The 22,337-nt window shown below is 44.9% G+C and overlaps 1 protein-coding gene across 1 annotated transcript in view; it reads right to left on the reverse strand.

Moving 5' to 3' along the window:
• LYST (lysosomal trafficking regulator) overlaps positions 1–22,337 on the reverse strand; it is a 507,705-nt gene that overhangs the window by 74,577 nt on the left and 410,791 nt on the right. Inside the window, exons 43-44 of the mRNA XM_088481579.1 lie at positions 15,290–15,507; positions 12,024–12,254 (exon numbers count right to left, since the gene is read on the reverse strand). Of these exons, the coding sequence (XP_088337705.1) occupies positions 12,024–12,254; positions 15,290–15,507 (449 nt within the window). The remainder of the gene's footprint in view (positions 1–12,023; positions 12,255–15,289; positions 15,508–22,337) is intronic.

The raw sequence follows: 22,337 nt of genomic DNA on the forward strand, positions 1-22,337 counted from the left end.
CTGAGCCCCAATTTTTTTTTGACTAGGGTTTGAATAGCTCTGATCTTTCCTTCAGGTAGAAAACTCTTTCAAATTCTGTTTTGAACCGGTTGACTGGGAACCAACCTGGATTTTTTTCTAATTGATAACACAGTCGTAGTACTGTAAGACTACTAGTGCCCTTTAAAGGTTTGCTTGAAGCGCAACCTCTGAATCTGCCTTGAACAATATATTGTGTAAATAAGGATTAATCTTTAGTCTCATCCTCCTTAGGAAGCCTGCCATGACTTTTGTAAAATCTGTAGGGGTTCATGCAAAACCAAAAGGTAGGGCACGGAATTGGAAATCCCTTTCTCTGACTGCAAATCTTAGTAGACTGATGGGCTTCCTAAATATGCACATAAAGAGAAGCATTTTTTATGTTTATACATGCCAAAATTTGTTTTCTCTATTCCATTTATTACTGCCCTTATAGACCCTGTTCTGAATTTTTATTTTCTCAGTTTTGTGTTTAAATCCTTAAAATTTAAAATGGGTCTGTGACTCCCATCTGGTTTTTGGACTACAAACGGCTTGGCATAAAACCCCTTTTTCTTTGACAATTTGGTACTGGAATCCTTTGAATCCTGAAGAACCTTTATTGTCTGACCTAACTCAAAACATTTTTGTCTGTCATTTGGACACCTTTTTGCATAAATCCTTTTTGGCGGTGGGCCCAAAAGACTGATAAAGTAACCTCTTCTATTAAATTCGTTACCCACTAGTCCGAGGAAGATATCCTCCATTGGTTCCTGAATGACAGCAGATGGGCACCTACTCGAGATACTTCTGGGTGTATGCCCTGTCCGTCATACTGACTTATCCTGAAACTGCATTGTACTACAAGTCTCAGCATTGTAGCACCTCTTATATTTAAAATTAGGATGTGCAGCCCAAGCCCCCTCCCCCTATAATTGTGTATATATTGTACACTTGAAGGCTGAGACTCCTTCTGCTTGGTATTTGCACCCCACCCATTTGCCCTTAGGTGCTTTTAAGCATCTGCACAGGTTCCTACATTGCGGTCTACATATTAGAATGGGCACTATTATAGGTAAGTTGTGGATAAATTGACAATGTTTTAGTATTAGGGATGTTAGGAACCGATTTTATGGTGTTCACCTCGACGTGGTGGATGGGCAAACGTTTTTGACCAAACTTGTACTAAGAACCTCACTTATACTCCATTTTAATTGTTCTTAATACTAAGAGTGTGCACCTGTATTCCTTGTCCCCCGCATTGTCTCAGCATGGTAGCACCCCTTATTATGTATAAAATTAGGATGTGCAGCCCAAGCCCCCTCCACCTTATCCTGAAACTTGGATATCTGTTTTCCCTGCAGGTAACCGACCCTTAGTACGAAAGGACTGGGAGGCCTGCTGTTTAGGCAAAATTTTTGACTTTAAATATTAAAAAATCTAACACCAATGAGCAAACCTTCTAAAGACTTCTTTGTCTCTACAGTTTATCTGCATCCCAAGATTTTAACTACAACACTCGTCTAGCCACAACTGCTAGACCTAAAAACTTTGCCTGAACTAAAAATGCATCTAAAGCAGCTTCTCCCAAGTAATCTGCTCCTACTTTGAATTGCTCTGCAATGGACAACTGGGACCACACGCGCACGCAGGGGGGGTTTCCGAGTACCTAGAAACCCCCCCTGGCTGCCGATTTATCACAGCTGTGCAGCCACCTCAGTACAGTATGTCACTCACTCACTGCGTGGCTGCAGAGCTCCTGCGTACACTGGCCCTGATTCAGAGCCTGATGCTCTGACAGAGCGCTCGCTCTGAATCAGGGCCGGCCTTCTGTTTTTTTTGAACGGCCTCCAGGCCGCTCGCATAGATGTGGGTGACCACCCACAGCTATAGCGAGCGGCCATGATGATGGTCGCGATGGTCAAGACCATCGCGACCATCGGCCTTGTGACGAGACCCTTGTGGTAGGGTCTCATTGACGCAAGCCCAAGAGTGCTTTCGGCCCCAGACGATAGGCATTCCCATGGGAACGCCTCCGTCTGGGCAGCCACCCCTCTCGGCCCGCCTTCCAAACGGGGCGAGCTGTCAATCAACATCGACAGCTTGCCCCCTTTGGAAAGAGACCCGCTACGACCAGCGCTGTCGGTCGTAGCGGGTCTCACGCATGCGCATGAAGGAGCCGGCTCCCTCGTGCGCATGCGCACTGGACAAACATCGAGGTGGCCGTGCGGTCGCAGACCGTACGGCCGCCTCTGAATAAAGCCCTTTATCCCCAGCTTCCACTGATCATATGGAACCACTTATAGAGGTGTTTGTTTCACTGTACTTCAATGCCTGCCCCTGTACTTATGTCATGTTATGGTTATTTCCTTTGCTGTATACCCCCTCCAAGACACTGGGAGTGCCAGACCTGACAGCCCTGTGCTGCACCTGTGTGTTTTAGAAAGCGCAATGCGTCATCACGTTGGTGACGCCATTGCGTGAGCATCGTGGCACACATGGATGATGTCATACTTGGAGCTCCCGGCGGCAAGGTGCAGGAGGCTGCACCTATCAATTTAGACATGCTGGTATATAGGTATGTATGTGTGTACATATTTTTGTGTACTTGATAAAAGTTATTCCGACTGAATCGTCGAACAAGACAAAGTTGTCAGACTGATTCTTCACTTACAAGACCCGTGAGTGCCGCCTCAATTTCTGTGATACATAATTGGTTGTTCCCACGGGAACATCTAGGTAGGCACCAGGGCAGGTGTTTTTACATTAATGTGGAGTGCCGGATCATTTTCTGTGTATTATAAGGGCACGGTCGTGCCCTTATATTAAGGCTGCATCTAAAAAATTGGAAATCTCCATAGAGAATTCCGGAGGGGGGGGGGGGAGGAGGATGTTTAAGGGGCTACACCTCAAAAGCTGTTGGAGGTACCAAGCTGAAATTTTGCACGGCCGGGTAGAACTGTCGCTCGGTGCTGCATGGCAAATTTCAGGGCATAAACATAAAAAATGAGGATTTGGGAGTAATCTAAATCTCCAACCGTCACTTTTTTCTGACATTCTCAATTAGGACAACTTATTGCAGGGTAGGGGGCGAATTTAGACTTGGGGTTATTAGGTAGCTAAAATTCCAGGGTACGTGCTTTTGGGGTTCAGGTAAAGATACAGTTTTTAAACTATTACCTTACAATTGCCCCATTACAGAGATTCGGAAGATTCAACTTGCTGCGCATGCTCAGTAGGTGGCAGGTGCAGGCAGTGTGCAGCAGCAGCAGCAATGATTTCAGTTCCTGAAATCAGCTTTGACATCAGCGGTGGGAGGTGCTTTGCACAGAGAAGCTCTGAGCCAGGTCCAACTCCTGAAGCAGGAGCGACAGCTATCCTGAGGGAAACTTCGGAGGGAACCGGCTACTAGATGGTTCGATTAGTCTTTCGCCCAATAAGAGGGGGGCACAGCGCGACTGCCAACAGGATCAGTCACTGGCTGGCACATGGATGTATGGACAGCAACCAGCAGCAGATATGGTGGAGAGCCTATGGGTACCGCAGGTAGCTATGCAATAATAGCCCTCCCCGAGCTCTGTAACCACTATTCAGCCTCCTAATGTCAGCACTGAGCTCCCAGGCAGCATCACACTTTCACAGCAGCTGTCCAAACCCCTTCCCCCTTCACACATACTGATGGGCCTGAACCTTGTCCTTCCTCTGCACGCACGCACGGGCGGTCGGAAAACTGGCCTCTCTGCTAGTTCAGTGATCGCTGAGGCAGAGATGGAGACCTCTCTCTGTACTCAGGTTACTGAACCCGGCCTCTCTACACATAGTCCTGCAGCATGGCAGCTCTCCACTGTGCTCAGAGCAGCCTGACACAGTGAGTGAGTTAACCCCTTTAGCACAGGACCACCCACTAGCAAGTACCATATCATAAATGCAATGGGCTGCCTGTCTGTGTAATTTATGCAACCATTCAGTAGAGAGAAGTGACAAAGGTCGGGGACACTAATCAGAGCTGCAGACTCCCTCCTGCCCCACCCCCATTCCGAGCTGTATTAGCTGACTTGGAAGACATGACAAGCAGGCACTGCAGGGTCCAAGCAAAAGAAGAAAGCTGCCCTGGCCAATCGCTGCTGCTTCCATTCTGTATCTTACAAAGTAAGATACAGTTCTCTCTAATTGGTTATCTCCTTAAATGAGGTATCCTATTACACTAATTTGTTTGAGTTAATTCACAAGCAGAGACAACCAATCAATGAATAGGCTCTGCCTCCTCAGCCAATCAGCAGCATGTTCCCATCCCGGGAGGAAGAAGCAGCAGCTCTGACTAGTGCAGATCTGTGTTTGTGAGAGGAGCTGTGTGAGAGTGTGAAAAGACTGAACAGTGAGCACTGCAGTCAGCACACCAGTTATAATATTCAGTCAGACTGTGTCCTACTGAAATTGCAGAGCTGCAGAATACTAAGCAGTCGGGTAGCAGAACATACATGACAGAGTCCTATACAGTAATCACCATTATAATGGAAGGTGAGTAACTCTGTGAATTGAACAGCTTTGATGCTGCTTAAAACTGAATGAATAGTGGTTGTTTTACAGTGTTTATAGGAATCATTCATTGGAATCTGAATACTCTGACATCAGTACAGCTCTTATTATCACCTACTGTGCTGTGAAAGTGTTTGGGGAGGTCCAGCCCTGAGTAATGCAGCATTACCCACTGTTCTGTACAAGATCCATGCTTGGCACTATACGAATCCTAAATTCTGCCCACAAAGTTGTCATACCTCCTTATTAAACTACATTTAACTTAGTTTGATATACAGGGGCATATTTATGACAGTCTGCATTATGTGATAAATACAGAATTTTGCGTCTAAATGCACAACGTGAAAATGGAAATTTTAACGCAAACTTAGCATTACATCTTTGCTGGGAGGTGTGCTCTGACAAGAGCCCAAGCCAGCAAAGAGCTGGAAGCAGAGTGATAGCTTATGCAATCACCCTGCTTCCTGATTCTGGTCCTCGTGTACTATGCATGCATGGTTCCACATACAGAAGTAGTCTATACGCGACTACAGACTGATAACGTTAGTTACAGATGCCAAACTCCTGAGTGCTGTCTCCCGTTGACACACAGCGTCATCCCCGGTGGCAGAGGTCGGAGGCGGCCTGGTCATTCAGGTAGCCTCTGATACTCACACTGTGAGCGGACCACGCTTCACCAGGAGGCCACATCTCCCCAGCAATCCACCGTACTCCTATCCCCGTGAAGACCATCCCGGGCACCACAATTTATGCCATAAATAGACTGTCTTCATCTCCTATAACGGGACGCCGCTTTAAGAATCATAAGACTGATACACAGCACTCAGACTCATTTGGGACTGTGCACTTATAGTGCAATACTCTATTTAAATTCTTTAGTTTGTCATTCTATATTCACAAGACCCTTCTTGCTGAAATATATCCCATGCAATTTTCTGAGCTATCATTGATTCCATACGTGATACTTTGGTAGGCGATATATTTGTGAGCGTGTGCAGTTTTTCTGCTTTTTATGGTTCAGCCCTTTTTGAATAAATTGACTTTTTACATTACAGCATTTACATTGGTATATTACACAATTTTGCATACTTATTGCATGTCACCCTATATAGGTGGGTACAATATTAGTTCAATTATTCCACCAACACAATATACATAGTTATTGTCATATGCAAGCTGAGCGCAGTATATTCTCTTCTTTTTCTGTTACGATTTAGGGATTCAGTCAGTTATCCCATACGGCTGCTCGCTTACATCCCATAACCCCTGAATAAATTCTTGGTGCGCTAGTATTCTTCTGCTTTCCACTTTGGTAAATCCAACTGCATAGCAGCCCCCATAGAAACCTATGGGGCCTTCTCAGCGGTAGGAAAATGGAGGTATTGCTACAAATACAGTATTAGAGATATCTGCTGTGGTCCCTCCATTTTATACCCTGGGGATCCCCCTTTAGGCATGCTTTTGGCCAATACCCTGCAAATATTTTTTTATAAATATGTCAGTTTTTGTGCTTCCTGTCAAACCTGCAGTGTGCCCACACACATACCGACTTGCTCCCAATCAGCCAATGTACACGATTTCCCCTGAACTCTCCCCAGGCAGTCGTGGTCACGATTTGGAGTTAAAAATGTCCAATCTGACTTAAGATCTATCTTGCAGCCAGTGCATTGTATCCCAGATTGGCTAATCTGCCCTACAGCACGGCAGATCTGAAGATGCGATGTACGACGAGCGGGGACGCGCATCAGCATCGTGATCAAGTGTAGAAACTCAAGATTTGTCCATTTTTTACATGATCTGTCGTCACGATTCGTCGAAATCGGCCAAATTGGATGAAAAGTCGGTATGTGTGTGGGCACCTTAAGAGGGCAATTTATTAAAATATTTATTGCGGAAGATCTTTCATTTGTACCTTAACTGAAAAAGTACAGCCCCATTTAATTACTTTAAATTGTACTTACGTGATTCAGAGTACTGAAAAGCATCTATAAATGTGATGGCAGTGTTCCTTGTTAAAAAGTAGGAACAATTTTGTTCTCTCCTTTCTGGCATGTGAATAAAAGCTTTACCCTTATAGACGGAATGGGTATGTAATGCCGGCTGTCGGGATGCCTCCTGTCACAATACCGATAGCAGCATCCCGATGGTTGGAATCCTGACATGGGCCAGGTAAGTATACTTACCCTCCCACCCTAACACTCCCTTCCTGAAGCCTAACCTTCCCCATTAGTTCCTGAACCTAAATCCCCCTGCTTCATGCCTAAATCTAACCCTCCCCCCCTAGGGGTTCCTAACCCTAACCTCCCCGCTAAAAAAACTAACGCTAACCCTGCTAGCTGCCCTAAACCTAACCCCCCCCGCCGTGGCTAACAGGACGGGCACCCCAGACTTACCTTGTATGGGCATGTGCATGTGTCCTCCTGGACTCCGGCATTGGGATCAAGATAGGCGTCGGTATTTGGATGGCCATCTTAACCCCCTTGACGGGATTTCAGCGTCGGCATATAGACATGTGATACTAGTGTTTTGGACCCATCATCCGTTGAGTCAATAGCTATTATGCCCGACATTGCAGGTGTCTTCTCTCCTCTTCCTTCCCCCACCTTCCCATCTTTCACCCCCCTCTTCCCCATCTCTCTCTGCCCCGATTTTATCTAATTTGCACCCTGCTTCTTCCTCTTTCCATATCTCTCATCCCCCATATTTTTGCCCCTTATATCACCTATCTCACTCTATGCCCCCTCTACCGCTCGTTCTCTTCCCCCCATCTTTTCACCTTTCAGTTTCTCTCTCCCCTCTGTCTCTCACTACTATTCTTTTTGCCCCCTATTACCTTGCCTTTTGCTATGTCCCCCCACTCATGTACATTTTGTTATCTCCACTTCTTTTCTCTCTCACCCCCTCATCCGCTTCCGCAGCACCAGAGAGGGAGTTGCTCTACTGTGAATGGGTCCAATGGTTTATATGAAACTTACCATATCACATAACATTTTATTTATATATTTAATTGGCTGTGTCAACCACCCTCACATTAGAGAAACAATGCTTGCGCAGTTTGTCACACCCAATTTTCTACAGTACCGTGCTAGTAGAAAAGACAAGGTCACATGCTTGTGTTTGCCGCACAGGCTAAAAGTGGTCAGCCGGCCCCTAAAGAGTGAGGTGAATAGTTTAAACGGAATGTAGTCGGCATCCCGGTGACCCAACGGTCTTAATACCGGCGACGAAATCCCGACAAGTCAGGCTCCCGGCACCAGTATCCCGAGCGTTAGCATCCCAAAGGTAAATATCTGGGTGCAGGGGGAGGGTAGCGTTAGCTAGCCGGGTTAAGAGTTAGGCATTAGGGGGAGGGTTAGGGTTAGGCACCGGGGTGGCAGGTTTAGGATTAGGGTGCGGGGTAGGGGAGATTAGGTTTAGGTACTAGGGAGGAGGTTAGGTTTAGGCATCGGGGAGGGGGTGTTAGGTTTAGGGTGGGGTTAGTCACCGGGGAGGGAGGGTTAGTGTAGGGGTTAAAAAGTACATACCTTAGCGTCCTATGGGTGTCGGTATTCAGGCTGTCGGGATGCCGCTGTCAGTATTACGACCAGCAGTATCGCAACAGCCGGGATAACACCACATTGTAAACATTTTTTAATGAAATAACATTTACCAATTTGTATCAAGTAGGCCTATACTGTGCTGCCTATGTTAATGTAAGTGCTTAGATGGCCTTGTACTACTAGCAGCTGTGTTTATGCCATGTTTTAGAAATATGTGATTTCTATATTATTTTGTTTCTTGCTATATAGCACAAATACTGATTCAGTTTTAGCACTTATGCGCTATAGCGCATCTTTTACTTAGAAACGAGGACAGGGGCTTAAAAAAAAATACCTGGGCCCAGCAGGACGCACTCCTTTTGGGCAGAGTGTGCTGGATCCAGAACGAAGCAATTGGAGCAATCACAGTGAGGCCATGTTCACCCGTCCACCTGCCCAACAGCAGTGCGGCCGCAGTCGTAAATTTCCTGCTATTGTCAGCACTTTGTCATCACATTTATTTCCCATCACAGAAGTACTCCAGGGATCGAGGTGATGTTGACTTATGCAGCAGGTGAGATCCTCTGGCTGATTTCCCTGTCCCTTGTTGAAGCGGGTGATAGATTAATAAATGCTGATAACTACTTTTCTTTTTAAGTAGCCTAGCATTTGAATCTCAGCTGGTAACAGGACTGTTAAGAAGCACCTGAAATTAATTTCACACTCCAAATCCCTAAAGACTCTGGGGGGTATATTTACTAAAGTGAGAGTTTTTAGAAGTGGAGTTGTTTCCTATAGCAACCAATCAGATTCTACTTAACATTTAACTAGCACCTTCTAGAAGATAATAGCTAGAATCTGGTTGCTATGGGCAACATCTCCACTTCTAAAAATTTTCACTTTAGTAAATATACTCCTAGGAGTCTAGGCAGCCTCTTTCAGTTCACTTTAAATTTCCATGCCATCACTTTTTCCTACTTCGACCACTGTTTATGACTATCATTTAATTAAATTTATTCTGTCACAATTATGCCTATATGTGTAATTATAGGAAACAGTCAGGTGATGTGCTGCAGAGAAGCAACAGCATATTTTTATTAGGCCACGATTAGGTGGTGCTCGGTATTTCCACAAGTTCTAGTAAGGGGTTGGAATTGGGACCACCCATTACCAAATGTCTAGTTTCGCCAATGCTTATAAACCTTGTTATCTAGTATGACTGCTTATGAATACTTCTACAAGGGTAGAAGGGGACCCTTCCAGTACATCACTAGCCCTGCCATTATTACAAATAAAGGAACTTTTTAGTTTATATTTGCAATATTGTTTTCTGTCTTAACAAAGCTTTCACTCATTTGTATTTACACACACACACACGTGTATATATATATATATATATATATATATATATATATTTTATATATAGACATTGACAGAATTTTCATATTTTGGCCTCTATTCACCACCACAATGGCTTTGAAATGAAACAAACAAGATGTGCTTTAACTGCAGACTTTCAAATTTAATTTGAGGGTAATTACATAAAAAAATCAGGTGAACGGTGTAGGAATTAAAGTAATGGGACTATCAACTCAAAAGCTATTTCATGGACAGGTGTGGGCTATTCCCTCATTATTTCATTATCAATTAAGCAGGTAAAAGGTCTGGAGTTGATTCTAGGTGTGACATTTGCATTTGGAATCAGTTGCTGTCGACTCTCAATATGAGATCCAAAGAGCTGTCACTATCAGTGAAGCAAGCCATCATTAGGCTGAAAAATCAAAACAAACCCATCAGAGAGATAGCAAAAACATTAGGTGTGGCCAAATCATCTGTTTGGAACATTCTTAAAAAGTTTTTTAAGGCTAAAAATTGGAATGTTATGCAATGGCCAAGTCAATCCCCTGACCTGAATCCGATTGAGCATGCATTTCACTTGATGAAGACAAAACTGAAGGGAAAATGCCCCAAGAACAAGCAGGAACTGAAGACATTTGCAGTAGAGGCCTGACAGAGCATCACCAGGGATGAAACCCAGCGTCTGGTGATGTCTATGCGTTCCAGACTTCAGGCTGTAATTGCCTGCAAAGGATTTGCAACAAAGTATTAAAAAGTGAAAGTTAGATTTAGGATTGTTTAGTTTGTCCCATTACTTTTGGCCCCTTAAAAAGTGGGAGGCACATATAGAAACCGTTGTAATTCCTACACCGTTCACCTGATTTGGATGTAATTGCACTCAAATTAAATCTGAAAGTCTGCAGTTAAATCACATCTTCATTTCATTTCAAAGCCATTGTGGTGGTGAATGAAGGCCAAAATATGAAAATTCTGTCAATGTCCCAATATATATGCACCTGACTGTATATATATATATATATATATATATATATGTATATTAGCATGCGTGTGCATCTGTGTATGTACAGTATATATATATATATATATATATATATATATATATATATACACACACACACACACACACACACACACAGAGAAGGGGGTGTTCCATAGTGCAATAATCATATAGGGACAGTGAAACAAATAATTACAAGGATTACATGCATAAAATAAAAATCAGCATAAAAATGATGGGCTTACAGGCAACATGCAGCGTTGTAAATCAAATAAACCAGGATATGTACAATATTACCTAGTCAGTAGATAAAAAAAACCTGCAGGACAGTATATCACATATATGGTTGAATAATATACCATATTAAATGGTCCCATATATATATTATAAGGACACAGTCATGCCCTTATATTAAGGTTGCATCAAAAAAACTGCAATTCACCCATAGGGAATTCCGGAGGGGGGGGGGGGGGGGGCATGGTGTTTAAGGGGCTACACCTCAAAAGCTATTGAAGGTACAGAGCTGAAATTTTGCACGGACATAAACAGGGCATAAACATAAAAAATTTAGATTTGGGAGTAATCTAAAGTTCCAACTGTCATTTTTTTCTGACATACTCAATTAGGACCACTTTTCTGCTGTTCTCTATGGGTTGTTTTGGGAAGGCATAACTCAGGGTAGGGGGCAAATTTAGACTTGGAGTTTGTGTTATTAGGTAGCTATTGTGCCAGGGTATGTGCTTTTAGGGTGCAGGTAAATTAGAAAGTTACAGTTTTTAAACTATTACCTCAAGAATGCGCAATTGAATAGATAATAAATGTCAACTTGTTGCGCAGCTGCAGTAGGAGCCTCCACCACTCCTTGTGGCTTCACTTGGGTGCACAAAGATGGCTGTCGTTTGTGGGCTTTAGTGGTAGTGAGCTCGGGGAAAGAAGTGGCAATTAGCTGCAGCGGGACCCGGGGGAAAGGCGCAGGGGGGGGGGTAGCGGGCGTTAGCTGCGGCCAGAATGCGGGGATGGTAGCGGGCCTTAGCGGCGGCGGTGGGGCAGGCGTTAGGACCTGGGGGAGGTAGCATCACACAGATGCAGGCTCGGATCTGGAAGATCCGTGATACCTGCTTCTGTATTTAAATAAAAAAAAAAAAAATGGTGTGGCCCCAGCCCCCCAAAAACCAGCACCGGGCTTTGGAGACCCTGTACTGGTTGTGCTAAATACAGGGGACAAATGACGTAGGGGTCCACCATATTCAGCGCAACCAGCACTGGGCTCTGAGCCAGCCCTGGTTCTGGAAATACAGGGGAAAAATATGCATAGGGTCCCCCTGTATTTACCAGAACCAGCACTGGACTCTTTCTAGCAGGGGGGTGATGCCACAGCCAGGGGAGCCCTTTCACCAGGCACCCAAGCCGAAGCTGTCCAAGTAGGCATTAGATTGCCATGTTAATTTATGGTTACAATTTTTCCATTTCCATGAAAAATCACAGTAAACTTGTAATTATAGGAGTCAAAAAAAAGTAATGGAGCAAAAGTTCCAGAACTAATGTTCAAAAGATAAAGTCATAAGTCTCTGATTTATAAAGTCATGACAAGCAATTCAAAACACATTTTTACTTACAGGGTATGTCAATTCTTTTATGCTCTCCCGGTTTTCCCTGAATGCAAGCTGCACTAGCAATCCCATAGCAGCAGGGAGTTCACCTTCCATTAGAATTTTTGAACCTGGACGACACACATGTGCGCTGTGGAACAGCTGACGTGGGGTCTGTCCATATGTTTTAATCATCGTCTCCAATGCTCGTCTTTGGACAGGATCCTCTACTGCAGAAACATCCATTCCAAAGTAAGTCTAGAAAGAAAAGCAAAAACAAGAAATATAATAAAAGTTAAATGATAATCTGGGACATTTCAAAGGTGGAGCTTACATTTCCTAATGACCGTTCTAAGTGACTGGCATAAATACCTTCTAAAATATTTTAGGGGTAAATATGTCTTTAAAATTAAACAGTCAAGGGCCATTTGACATGCCTTCCTCCCTTAAAATGTCATCAATGCAACGTTACATAACACATGTGGTAGCCCACTATGGCCCTCATTCAGAGCCGTACGCTCTGAGCAGAGCGCACGCTCTGAATGAGGGCCGGGCTCCATTTTCATGGAGCGTCCTCCTGGACGCTCGTATAGCTGTGGGTCACCACCCACAGGCTATACGAGCGTGCTTTGTGATGGCCGCGATGGTCGAGACCATCGCGACCATCGAAATTGCGAGCCGGAGCCTGCGGTTGAGGTTTTCAACCGCAAGCTCCGGAGTGATTTTGGCTCTATCAGAGCCAAAATCACTCCCACTGACATCACTAGTGATGTCAGTGGGCCGGCTTCTGACGGGAGGCGTTCCCGTCGGAACGCCCCCGTCAGGGAGGCACGCCCCCGGCACGCCCACCAAAGGGGGCGTGCTGTCAATCAACATTGACAGCACGCCCCCTTTGATCGGACACAACGAGCGAAGAACTTTCCTTCGCTCGTCGCGTCTGGCGCATGCGCACGACGGAGCTCCCTCCGTCGTGCGCATGCTCAGTGCATAACATCGACCCACTTGCGAGCGGACAGCCGCTCGCGAGTGGGTCTGAATCAGGCCCTATGTCTGAAGATATACTATGAGTGTATATACATCTATAAATACATTTGACGATATATACTTTAAATACAGTATCATTAATTTATTTACACGTGTCCTCACCATAGGACTTAGGGCCTGATTCAGCATTGAAGGCAACTTCACTGCTGATCGCAGATTCCCGATTATCATGAATCTGTGCGTGCGCATGACCCATTCTGCGACTGTGCAGAATGGGTCCTGCGCAGTTTTCTCCAGTTTTTCACAACAAAAAAAAGCCGAAAAATCATTGCTGCTAATTGAATACGGCCCTATGAGAGAAAGAGATTAAGTAAATAGTATACTGTAACTATTCCTTGCCCAGACCTGATAACTTGCAGCCACATTGTAACCATTGTTTTGCAACAAATTTTACCACATTAGCAACAGTTACAAATAGACAAAAAGAAAATGTTTTTCTCTCCTATTGAAGAAGCCACAGCAGTACCTTAGTGTGGACAGAATACTCTCTTAACTAGAACAAACTTAACCAATAACTCTGACGTCAGTCAATCATCATTCTGGAAACATTATGTAGATAACCAAAGAGTCCTCGTGCACCACCAGCTCATATTTAGAGCCTAGGCTCAAGAGACAGTTAACTGTTTGAGCAATTTATACTGCAGTATAAAAAATATTTATCTTTAGTTTCTGGAGACATACCTAATATTGTTCAATACAGAATTTTCTTTAAGATTACTGTTATGTATGTTATATAATATTAGATGACGAGTGTATGCTAAATTCTTAAATGTACAGTATAGTGCATGAATTTACTATTCCTTGCCGGAATGTGTTGTTGCAAGAAGACTTCTTTCATCCTGTTCCATTGAAATAAAGCAAAACAATATGTAAAGCTTGTAAGTATTATCAGTGTCTAAATATTCCTAGGAGCTAAGAACAGTAGGGCTACTTGCCTCTCTGAAAGGTTTGAGTGAATAGGGAAGGTGGTTGGAGGAAATCTATGTACACAAACATCTTTGTAGTAACAAACCTGTTAAGCCACCAGATATACAGGGGTATTCAATATGGGTGCGATAACATCGTTTTTGCGTTAATATCGCAATTATGACGTCATTATCGCAGGTTTTACTTTTACACCCTTTTCAATTTCAAAGACTTATCGCAGTTTTGACAAGTCTTTGATAAAAAACGGTGATAACTTTTCACCATTGAATAGGTGTCGAAAAAAAGTGCAGAATTGGGGTTTAGGGGTGCAGGCTTAAAAAAAAAATAGCCTGCACCCCTGAGAATGACATGTAAAAAAGAACTGTGTCAAAAAAAGTAAAAAAAAAAAAATAGGGACACCCCAAAAAATGAATTTAAAAATTGGGGTGCAAAAAAAAAATAATGGGAAAAATTGTTAAACAATAGGGAAATAGGTTCAGGGCTATTGTGCAAGTATGCGGCAGATGTTTTCTAGAATGGAATTATAGCGGCAGGTGCACAAATGCAGAATTTTTAAAAACTTACTTTAGGGACATCAAAATATGCTAGTACCCATTTTCATGTACCCCAAATTTAATGGAAGACTTAAAAAAACGAAAAAAATAACCTAAGTGCTCTTCTGCATCACTTCTTCAATGTCGGGAAAAAAACACCTGCTGCGGCTATTGAAATCCCCGACTTTCAATTAAAGGCTAAAACGGGGGTACCCATAGTGTTCCCCCATGTTTTTACAACTTTAGGGGGGTCTTACAATTATTTTAAGGAAAAATTCGTAACTTTACGCAAATCCAACTTCGGAGTTTCCCGTTTTCGTTAATTTTATATTGAATACGGGTATAAGCGGGAGCGCGCCCGATACTTTAACGCAGGTAAAAACTCCGATATGAAACGTTAACTTCGACAGTGAAGTTAACGTTTCATATTGAATACCCCTGATAGTGTGTTCAGGTTATCACACAACATACATATTGAACAATCTGAAGTAAAAACACAGTTAAGTTAATATGAATGAAAAAGCAATATACACTACAGGAAATGGACAGCTCTAATCTGCTCAAAGGTGAAACATTAAATTGTAGGTTGCAAACTAAACCGATGATGATGCTCTATGGAAAAGTAACGTAAGGCGGATAAAACAATCTGATGGTTGGAACTATATGCATAAAATCGTACCCTGGTTTGTCATATAGAAAAGTAAATCAAGTTACTAACATTTGTAAAATGAGGAAGGCTGAAGAAACAAGACTTCTCCCTGGATTCTTTATGTTATTCATACTACTTACAGCTGGATGAAACACATTGATGGCTTGAACAGCAGCACGTCCTTTCTGCTTATAGCCAAATACCAGATCAATCCAGTGACATATTGTTTGAGAGACATGGTCTGACTCTAGGGCTTGACGATGAATTAGGATAAATAGACGAGGATCATTTCTGGCCCAAGGGGGAAGGTTAACATGGTTAACGCGCTCTCCGTTTTGACGCACACCAAAATCAAATCCTAGGTAATTTAAAAGGATACAGTTTTAGAAAACACTATTAGAACTCCTGCACAGAGATGCCCTTAATCTATATTTAAGACAATTATACATCCCCATAGTTAATATCTGCAACTGTAAATTAATTACACTGCAATAATAATACATTGCAGACACTTCAATGTGGTCATGGTTCACTGATTTTATGTACGTTTATATTCCATACCATTCTGGTACACTTGTCTAGATTGGATAGTTTTGTGAGACATTAGAGGCTACTTGTCTCGCAAATGCCATGTTTGGACTTGGAAAACTTGAATACAAATACTGTATGTCCAGTTGCATCTTTGCCGCTTGTGTACCCGCGACCCATAGGATTGCATGGTGCGAACTCATGGTGTGGCATTGCATACTGTGGCGCCCGCAGCCACGTCAAATCGCATAGCGCAAAGCATGCGCACGTCTTGCAAGGATGCAAGAGGACACATCTGTATAGAGCAACTGGATTTCTGACATACTGTCCTACTACATCTATCTTCAATACGCCATGCAGTGCGACATGCCTGGCCACCAGGCTCTGTGCACCTCTGCTAACGTGAGCGACTTTTTTTTGTCAAAAAATAAGAGTTATGGTAGAACATACCTTTGTTAACTCTTTTTCTTCGAGGTTCATAGGGTCCACAGAAATTACCTTGGGTATGTAGCTGGAGTGATCCAGGCACCAAACAGTTAACAAGCTTCAGCTCCCAGGATGCCCTGGGTCCCCCTCCATACATACCTCGCCCCTGGCTACAGGCAGTTAGTTTGTTATCAAGCCCAAGCAGGAAAGAAAAATTGAGAAGGAAGGAAGGACCCTTGTACTCTAGACACACACTCTCTAAGAAGAGGGAATCATAGAAAATACAACAGAAAATAATTCCACAACAGGTGCGTTAGGGTGGGTGTCCTGTGGACCTCGAAGAAAAAGAGTTAAGGCTATTTTATACCATAACTCTTATTTTCTTCTTCAGGGGCCATAGGGTCCACAGAAATTACCTTGGAACGTCCAAAATCAGTTTCCTTTAGGGGTGGGGAGGCTACTGTGTATCAGCTGCAAGGAGAATCCTGCGTCCAAAGGAAGCATCCTGTGTCAAATGCATAAAATTTGACAAAGGTGTCGAAGGAAGACCACGTGGCCGTTGTGTAGATTTGTTCAGCAGAGGCACCACGACGAACCACCCACGAAGGTCCCACAGATCGAGTAAAATGTGCTGTGACCATGTTTGGAACAAGGTTAGCTTGTTTGTATGATTGAGAAATTGTCATACGCAACCACCGGGCCAAAGTCTGTTTGTTAGCTGGCCAGCCTCGCTTATGACAGCCATACAACACAAATAAAGAATCTGACTTTTAATGGAGTTGGTGTGATCTACATAGATATGTAGTGCACGGACACCAGCCGAAAGGCCTGAAGCTTGCAAAGCTGGAACCACAATTTCTTCATTCACATGAAACTGGGATACCACTTTAGGAAGGTACCCGGCCCTATTACGAAGAACAGCTCTATCCTGATGGAATATCAAAAAAGGAGATCGAAAAGACAGGGCTGCCAATTCAGAGACCCTACAGGCAGAAGCAATAGCCAGAAGAAAAACTGTCTTGGCAGTCAACCACTTCAGGTCTACTGATTTCAGGGGTTCGAATGGAGTAGCCTGCAAAGCCTTGAGAACCAATCTCAAATCCCATAGGTTATCGGGGGGGCAAAGGGAGGCAGAACCCTCACAACACCCTGAAAAAATATTCTAACATCAGGCAATGGGGCGATCCTTCGCTGAAACCAAACTGAAAGTGCAGAAGCCTGAACCCGCAGGGTGGCCAGACGGAGACCCCGGTCTAACCCACCCTGAAGAAACGAAAGCACTCGAGAGACCTTAAACACCTTAGGGTCACATTTCCTCAGTTCACACCATTGAAAATATGAGTGCCAAATTCTGTAGTAAATGAGAGCAGAGGAAGGTTTCCGTGCCCTCAACATTGTCTGATTTACAGAATTGGAAAAACGTTTTGCCTTTAAGATGGAAGTCTCAAGAGCAATGCCATCAAAGACAGACGAAGAAGATTTAGGTATAGGCAAGGACCCTGTATCAACAGGTCCGGCCTTAGAGGAAGAGGCCATGGAGTGTCTATGGAGAGACTCTCTAGATCAGTGAACCAATGGCGTCTAGCCCAAGCAGGAGCTATCAGTATTACTGTCCCGCTTTCCTGCTTGAATTTCCTGATGACCCTTGGAAGAAGGAAAAACAGAGGAAACAGATTCGCCAGTCTGAAGTTCCACTTTATTGCTAGAGCATCCACAAACTCGGCTGCAGGATTCCTGGTTCTGGACCCGTACCTGGGGACCTTGTGACTGTGACTTGGGGCCATGAGGTCTACTTCTGGAAGACTCCATATATATCCACAAGGCTTTGAAATACCTGTGGATGAAGAGCCCACTCCCTGGCATGTATGTCCTGCCGGCTTAGGAAGTCCGCTCTCAATTGAGTACTCCTGGAATGAACACCGCCGATATCGCTGGGAGATGACATTCTGCCCAGACTAGAATTTTGAAACTTCCGCCATGGCAGCCTCCTGGCTCTGCGTGCCTCTCTGATGGTTGAGGTAGGCTACTGCGGTGGCGCTGTCGGATTGTACCCGGACAAGCCTGCCCTTCAGTGTCTCCTGAGCCTGAACCAACGCCCTGAATACTGCCCTTAGTCCCAGGACATTTATGGACAGAAGACTCTCTCTCTTGTCATCCATTTTCCTTGAAATGTGTATCGACCTGTCACTGAGCCCCAACAGCGGAGGCTGGCATCAGTTGTGAGGAGTACCTAATCTTGCAACCAAAATGAGCGACCCTTGTTGAGACAGTACGTCTGCAACCACCATGACAGGGACAGTCGCACTTCAGGCAAGAGACAGATCGCCTGTGCCCTTATTGAGTGGTACTCCCCATTCCAGTGCTAGAGGATCAACTGCTGTAATGGTCTGGAGTGGAACTGGGCATATTCCACCATTTTGAAGGTTGACACCATGGATCCCAGAATCTGCATTGCCGCATGAACAGATACTGACTGGCTGTGCAGAAGCCTGCGTATCCGTAGCTGAAGGGCCAGGGAATCCAAGTGAGCCCCTAAATGCACCATCTGTTGCAATTCTTGAGACGACTGAGCCAATATCAGGAGATCATCCAAGTATGGCAAGATCCTGACCTCCTGGCGCCTGAGGCAGGCCGTCATTATTGCCATGATTTTGGTAAACACCTGAGGGGCCGTTGATAAACCAAAAGGCAGTGCCTGAAATTGGAAATGTTCCTGCAGCACTGCGAACCTCAGGAAATGTTGGTGGGACGGTGTAATTGGTACATGAAGATATGCATCCTGAATATCCAAGGACACCATGAAATCCCCTGGTTCCATTGCCAAGACAATCGACCGTAGAGTTTCAATATGAAACCTGGGCACGTGGATAAATGTGTTGAGTCCTTTTAGGTTTAGAATAGGTCGGTAAGACCCATTTGGTTTTTGAATCAAGTAGAGGTTGGAATAATATCCCTTCCCTAGTTGATTCACTGGAACCAGGATTATTACCCCTGACACCAGCAGGGAGTGTAAAGCCTGGGTCAAGGCTATTACAGAATCCAGTGCCGGAGTCGTGCCAAAAAACCTTTAAGGGGGACTTCTCCAGAAAGTAAGGGCGTAACCCTGGAAGATCACCTCCCGAACCCAGGCATCTGTTGTTGTAAGATGCCAGGCATCTGAATACTGAAGAAGTCGGCCTCCTACCCTGGGATCCCCCAAGGGGTGGCCTGTCCCATCAGGCTGCAAGTTTAACCTCAGACCTGACAGCCAGACGTCTGTATGGCTAGGATTTCTTAGACTGTGGTTTCCTGTGAGAACTGGCTCTAGAGGAAGACTGACTTCTTGCTTTTCCTTGCGGCTGAAAGGCTGACTGCTTAGGTCTAGCAGTGGATGCCAAAGGTAGACAAGCCGTTTTAGAGGCTGCCACCGTAGCAACAATCTTGTCTAACTCTGTGCCAAACAAAATGCCCCCCGTGAACAGAAGGGATTCCAGGGCTCTCTTAGACCCTGCATCTGCTTTCCAGTCACTCAGCCAAAGGGCTCCCTGAGCCACAACTGAGACCGCTGATGCTTTAGAGGATAATATACCAGCATCCAAAGCTGCCTCTCCCAAGTAGGACGCTGCCTCCTTAACATAGGAGATAATAGTCAGCTGTTCCTTGGAAGCTTCTGGAAGAGCATTTTCCAGTGTCTTCATCCATTCCTTAATGGCTTTGGAAACCCAAGCTGTAGCCATGGCTGGGCGAGTAACAGCACCTGATAGAGAAAAGACTGCCTTAAGACAGGCTTCAAGTTTCCTATCTGTGGGACAATTAAGAGAGGATGCAGGTGGTATAGGCAATGTGGCGCTCCTAACCAGATGTGCCACATGTGAGTCCACTGACGCAGGAACTTCCCATTTAGTGCACTGATTCAATGAAAAGGGGTATAAGGCTTGCACCTATTTTGTAATTTGGAATTTCTTATCCAACGAATTCCATTCTTTCTCCCTTAAGATCTGAAAGGTGCTCATATCTGGGAAAATCAGGTTTTATAAACCACTGACGTTTAAATCCTGGAGCTTTTCTTTGTACTGGCTCCTCCTCGTCAATGTTTAGCACAGCCTTGACCGCCCTAATCAAATAAGGGACATCTACTGCTGTTAAACTGTCTTCCTACTCTGAGAGGAACCCTGTGTATACCCCCCTCATCAGAAGATGTACAAGAATCTGAAACCTGGACGGTGTGCGAGACCGACCGTCTTCTGGTCTTTGGCTGTACCGGCCTAGTCGCCTGCCGTGGCTGCTGAAAAGCTGCTAAGGATGAAGCCACATTCTGACCTGAGTGAGCATACATGTCCATCCAGGACGAATGCATCGGGGGAAAAAACATAGTAGGTAGCAGCTGCTGAGGGGACCCCCAAATTGCGGCCGGCGCAGGGGGCGCCAATCTGTCTGCAACTTGTGCCATAATCTGGGAAAAGGAAGCCCAAGGGGGTTCCTGCCCAGAAGCTGGTAGGTTTAACTGATGTGGCGACTCCTTAATACAGTGGCCACATAATCCATCATGTGGGGATAACCTCGCTTTACAGGCCACACATGACACCAGCACTGGAGCATCAGCCACCTGTCTTTCAGCTTCTTTGGACAGAACAATAACTCTAGTGCTATGCAAAGTCTGAGTACAAATGTGACAATGTTTCACACCCAATATATCCCACACCTGTAGCAGAGAGTCAATGAGGAGAAACAGCAGTGATAGATTATGACTGACAGCTATTTAGAAAAGGCAGCAAAACAAACAGCAGGATTCAAAAGTCACATACAATGCACATAGATACATAGTTAATATATATTATAAATATATGCATTAAGCTCTTTAGCAACTACCGATAGCCCATGTAGTATATGGAGCTCTGTATGACCTGATCACCGCAGGAGAGGCATACAGGGAGACTGACCCAACCTCCTGAGAACCTAACCACGAGAGCACCTGAGAGTGGTCTCTTGCTGACTCATATAGATGGAAGCTGGGAGGAGCAATCAGGACGCGGGAAGTTTGTAACTGAACCAGCGCCTGGGTCGAAGGAGGGGCCGCCAGGGGATAGCATACCTCCCCTTATGCTGTATGGATCCACCTGGCACACTGACATGGCCGCCACTATCAAGCCCCTGGCTGTCAGGATCCCACATGTCCCGATGGTCTAGTGCCGAAGACAGTTTACACATGGCTCTGCACTACAGTGTCCACTGGCGAGTCTCCACCGCCGGAGGCAAGGAATGCCACATGGTTCCCCGCTTCAGCGCCTTTGAGGAACCCCTTACCTGCAACCCCGATGTTCCCGCCGAAATCACCAGTACCGTTCCCAGCGGGGGAAGACGGAGCGGTGACACAGGCATCTATCCAGACACTTAGCAAGCGCTGCTACTCGAAAGAAAAAAAAAAAAAAAAACTTGTTTAGGACTGCTGTCGCAGTCCAACTGTCCGCATGGTGCTCCTACACCAAACAGCAAAAAACGAACTAACTGCCTGTAGCCAGGGGCGGAGTATGTATGGACGGGGACCTAGAGCCTCCTGGGAGCTGAAGCTTGTTAACTGTTTTTGTGCCTGGGTCCCTCCAGCTACATACCCAAGGTAATTTCTGTGGACCCTATGGACCCCGAAGAAGAAATGAGTCTTTGTCGCAATGCAACTAAGACGTACCAGGAAACTGTGTTAATTAATTTGACATGCAACATGCAACACTTGTATATCTGTGTGTGACTGAGGGACCTATTCAACATTACATGATTATCATTAGGGATAATTATGTTTTGAACTAGCTGCGAGTTCAAAGACTCGTTCGGAGTCATTCAGCATGCCTCATTAACTAAAGTATCACTAAAGCTTCCCTTTTTGCAGAGTCAGCTTTTCGGAATTGTGATATTTTTCTCATTTATCTGTGCTGTCTCCGCTCCCAGCAGACAGCCTCTGTCTGTCTCCACGCTCCCTGCCCGCAGTCCCTGCAGCCTGTATCTCCTCTCCTTGTCCGCAACCTCTGCTCCGTGTCTCCCCTCTCCCTGCCCACAGACCCTGCTCCGTGTCTCCCCTTTCCCAACAGTGTTTGTCACAGGCCAATCGCGCCCCCAACTTCCCCCCGCTGGTGTCTGTGCGATGCGGCCCACCCTCCCACCACAGGTGTCCGATGCGCCCCCCCACCCCATAGGCGTGGTAAATTCAGAGACTCAATCGCACACATATATTCAAGTGTTGCATATCACATTAATCAGCAGAAT

Source organism: Taudactylus pleione, unplaced genomic scaffold (genome assembly GCF_031769625.1).
Source record: "Taudactylus pleione unplaced genomic scaffold, aTauple2 ptg000275l, whole genome shotgun sequence".
Taxonomy (NCBI): domain Eukaryota; kingdom Metazoa; phylum Chordata; class Amphibia; order Anura; family Myobatrachidae; genus Taudactylus; species Taudactylus pleione.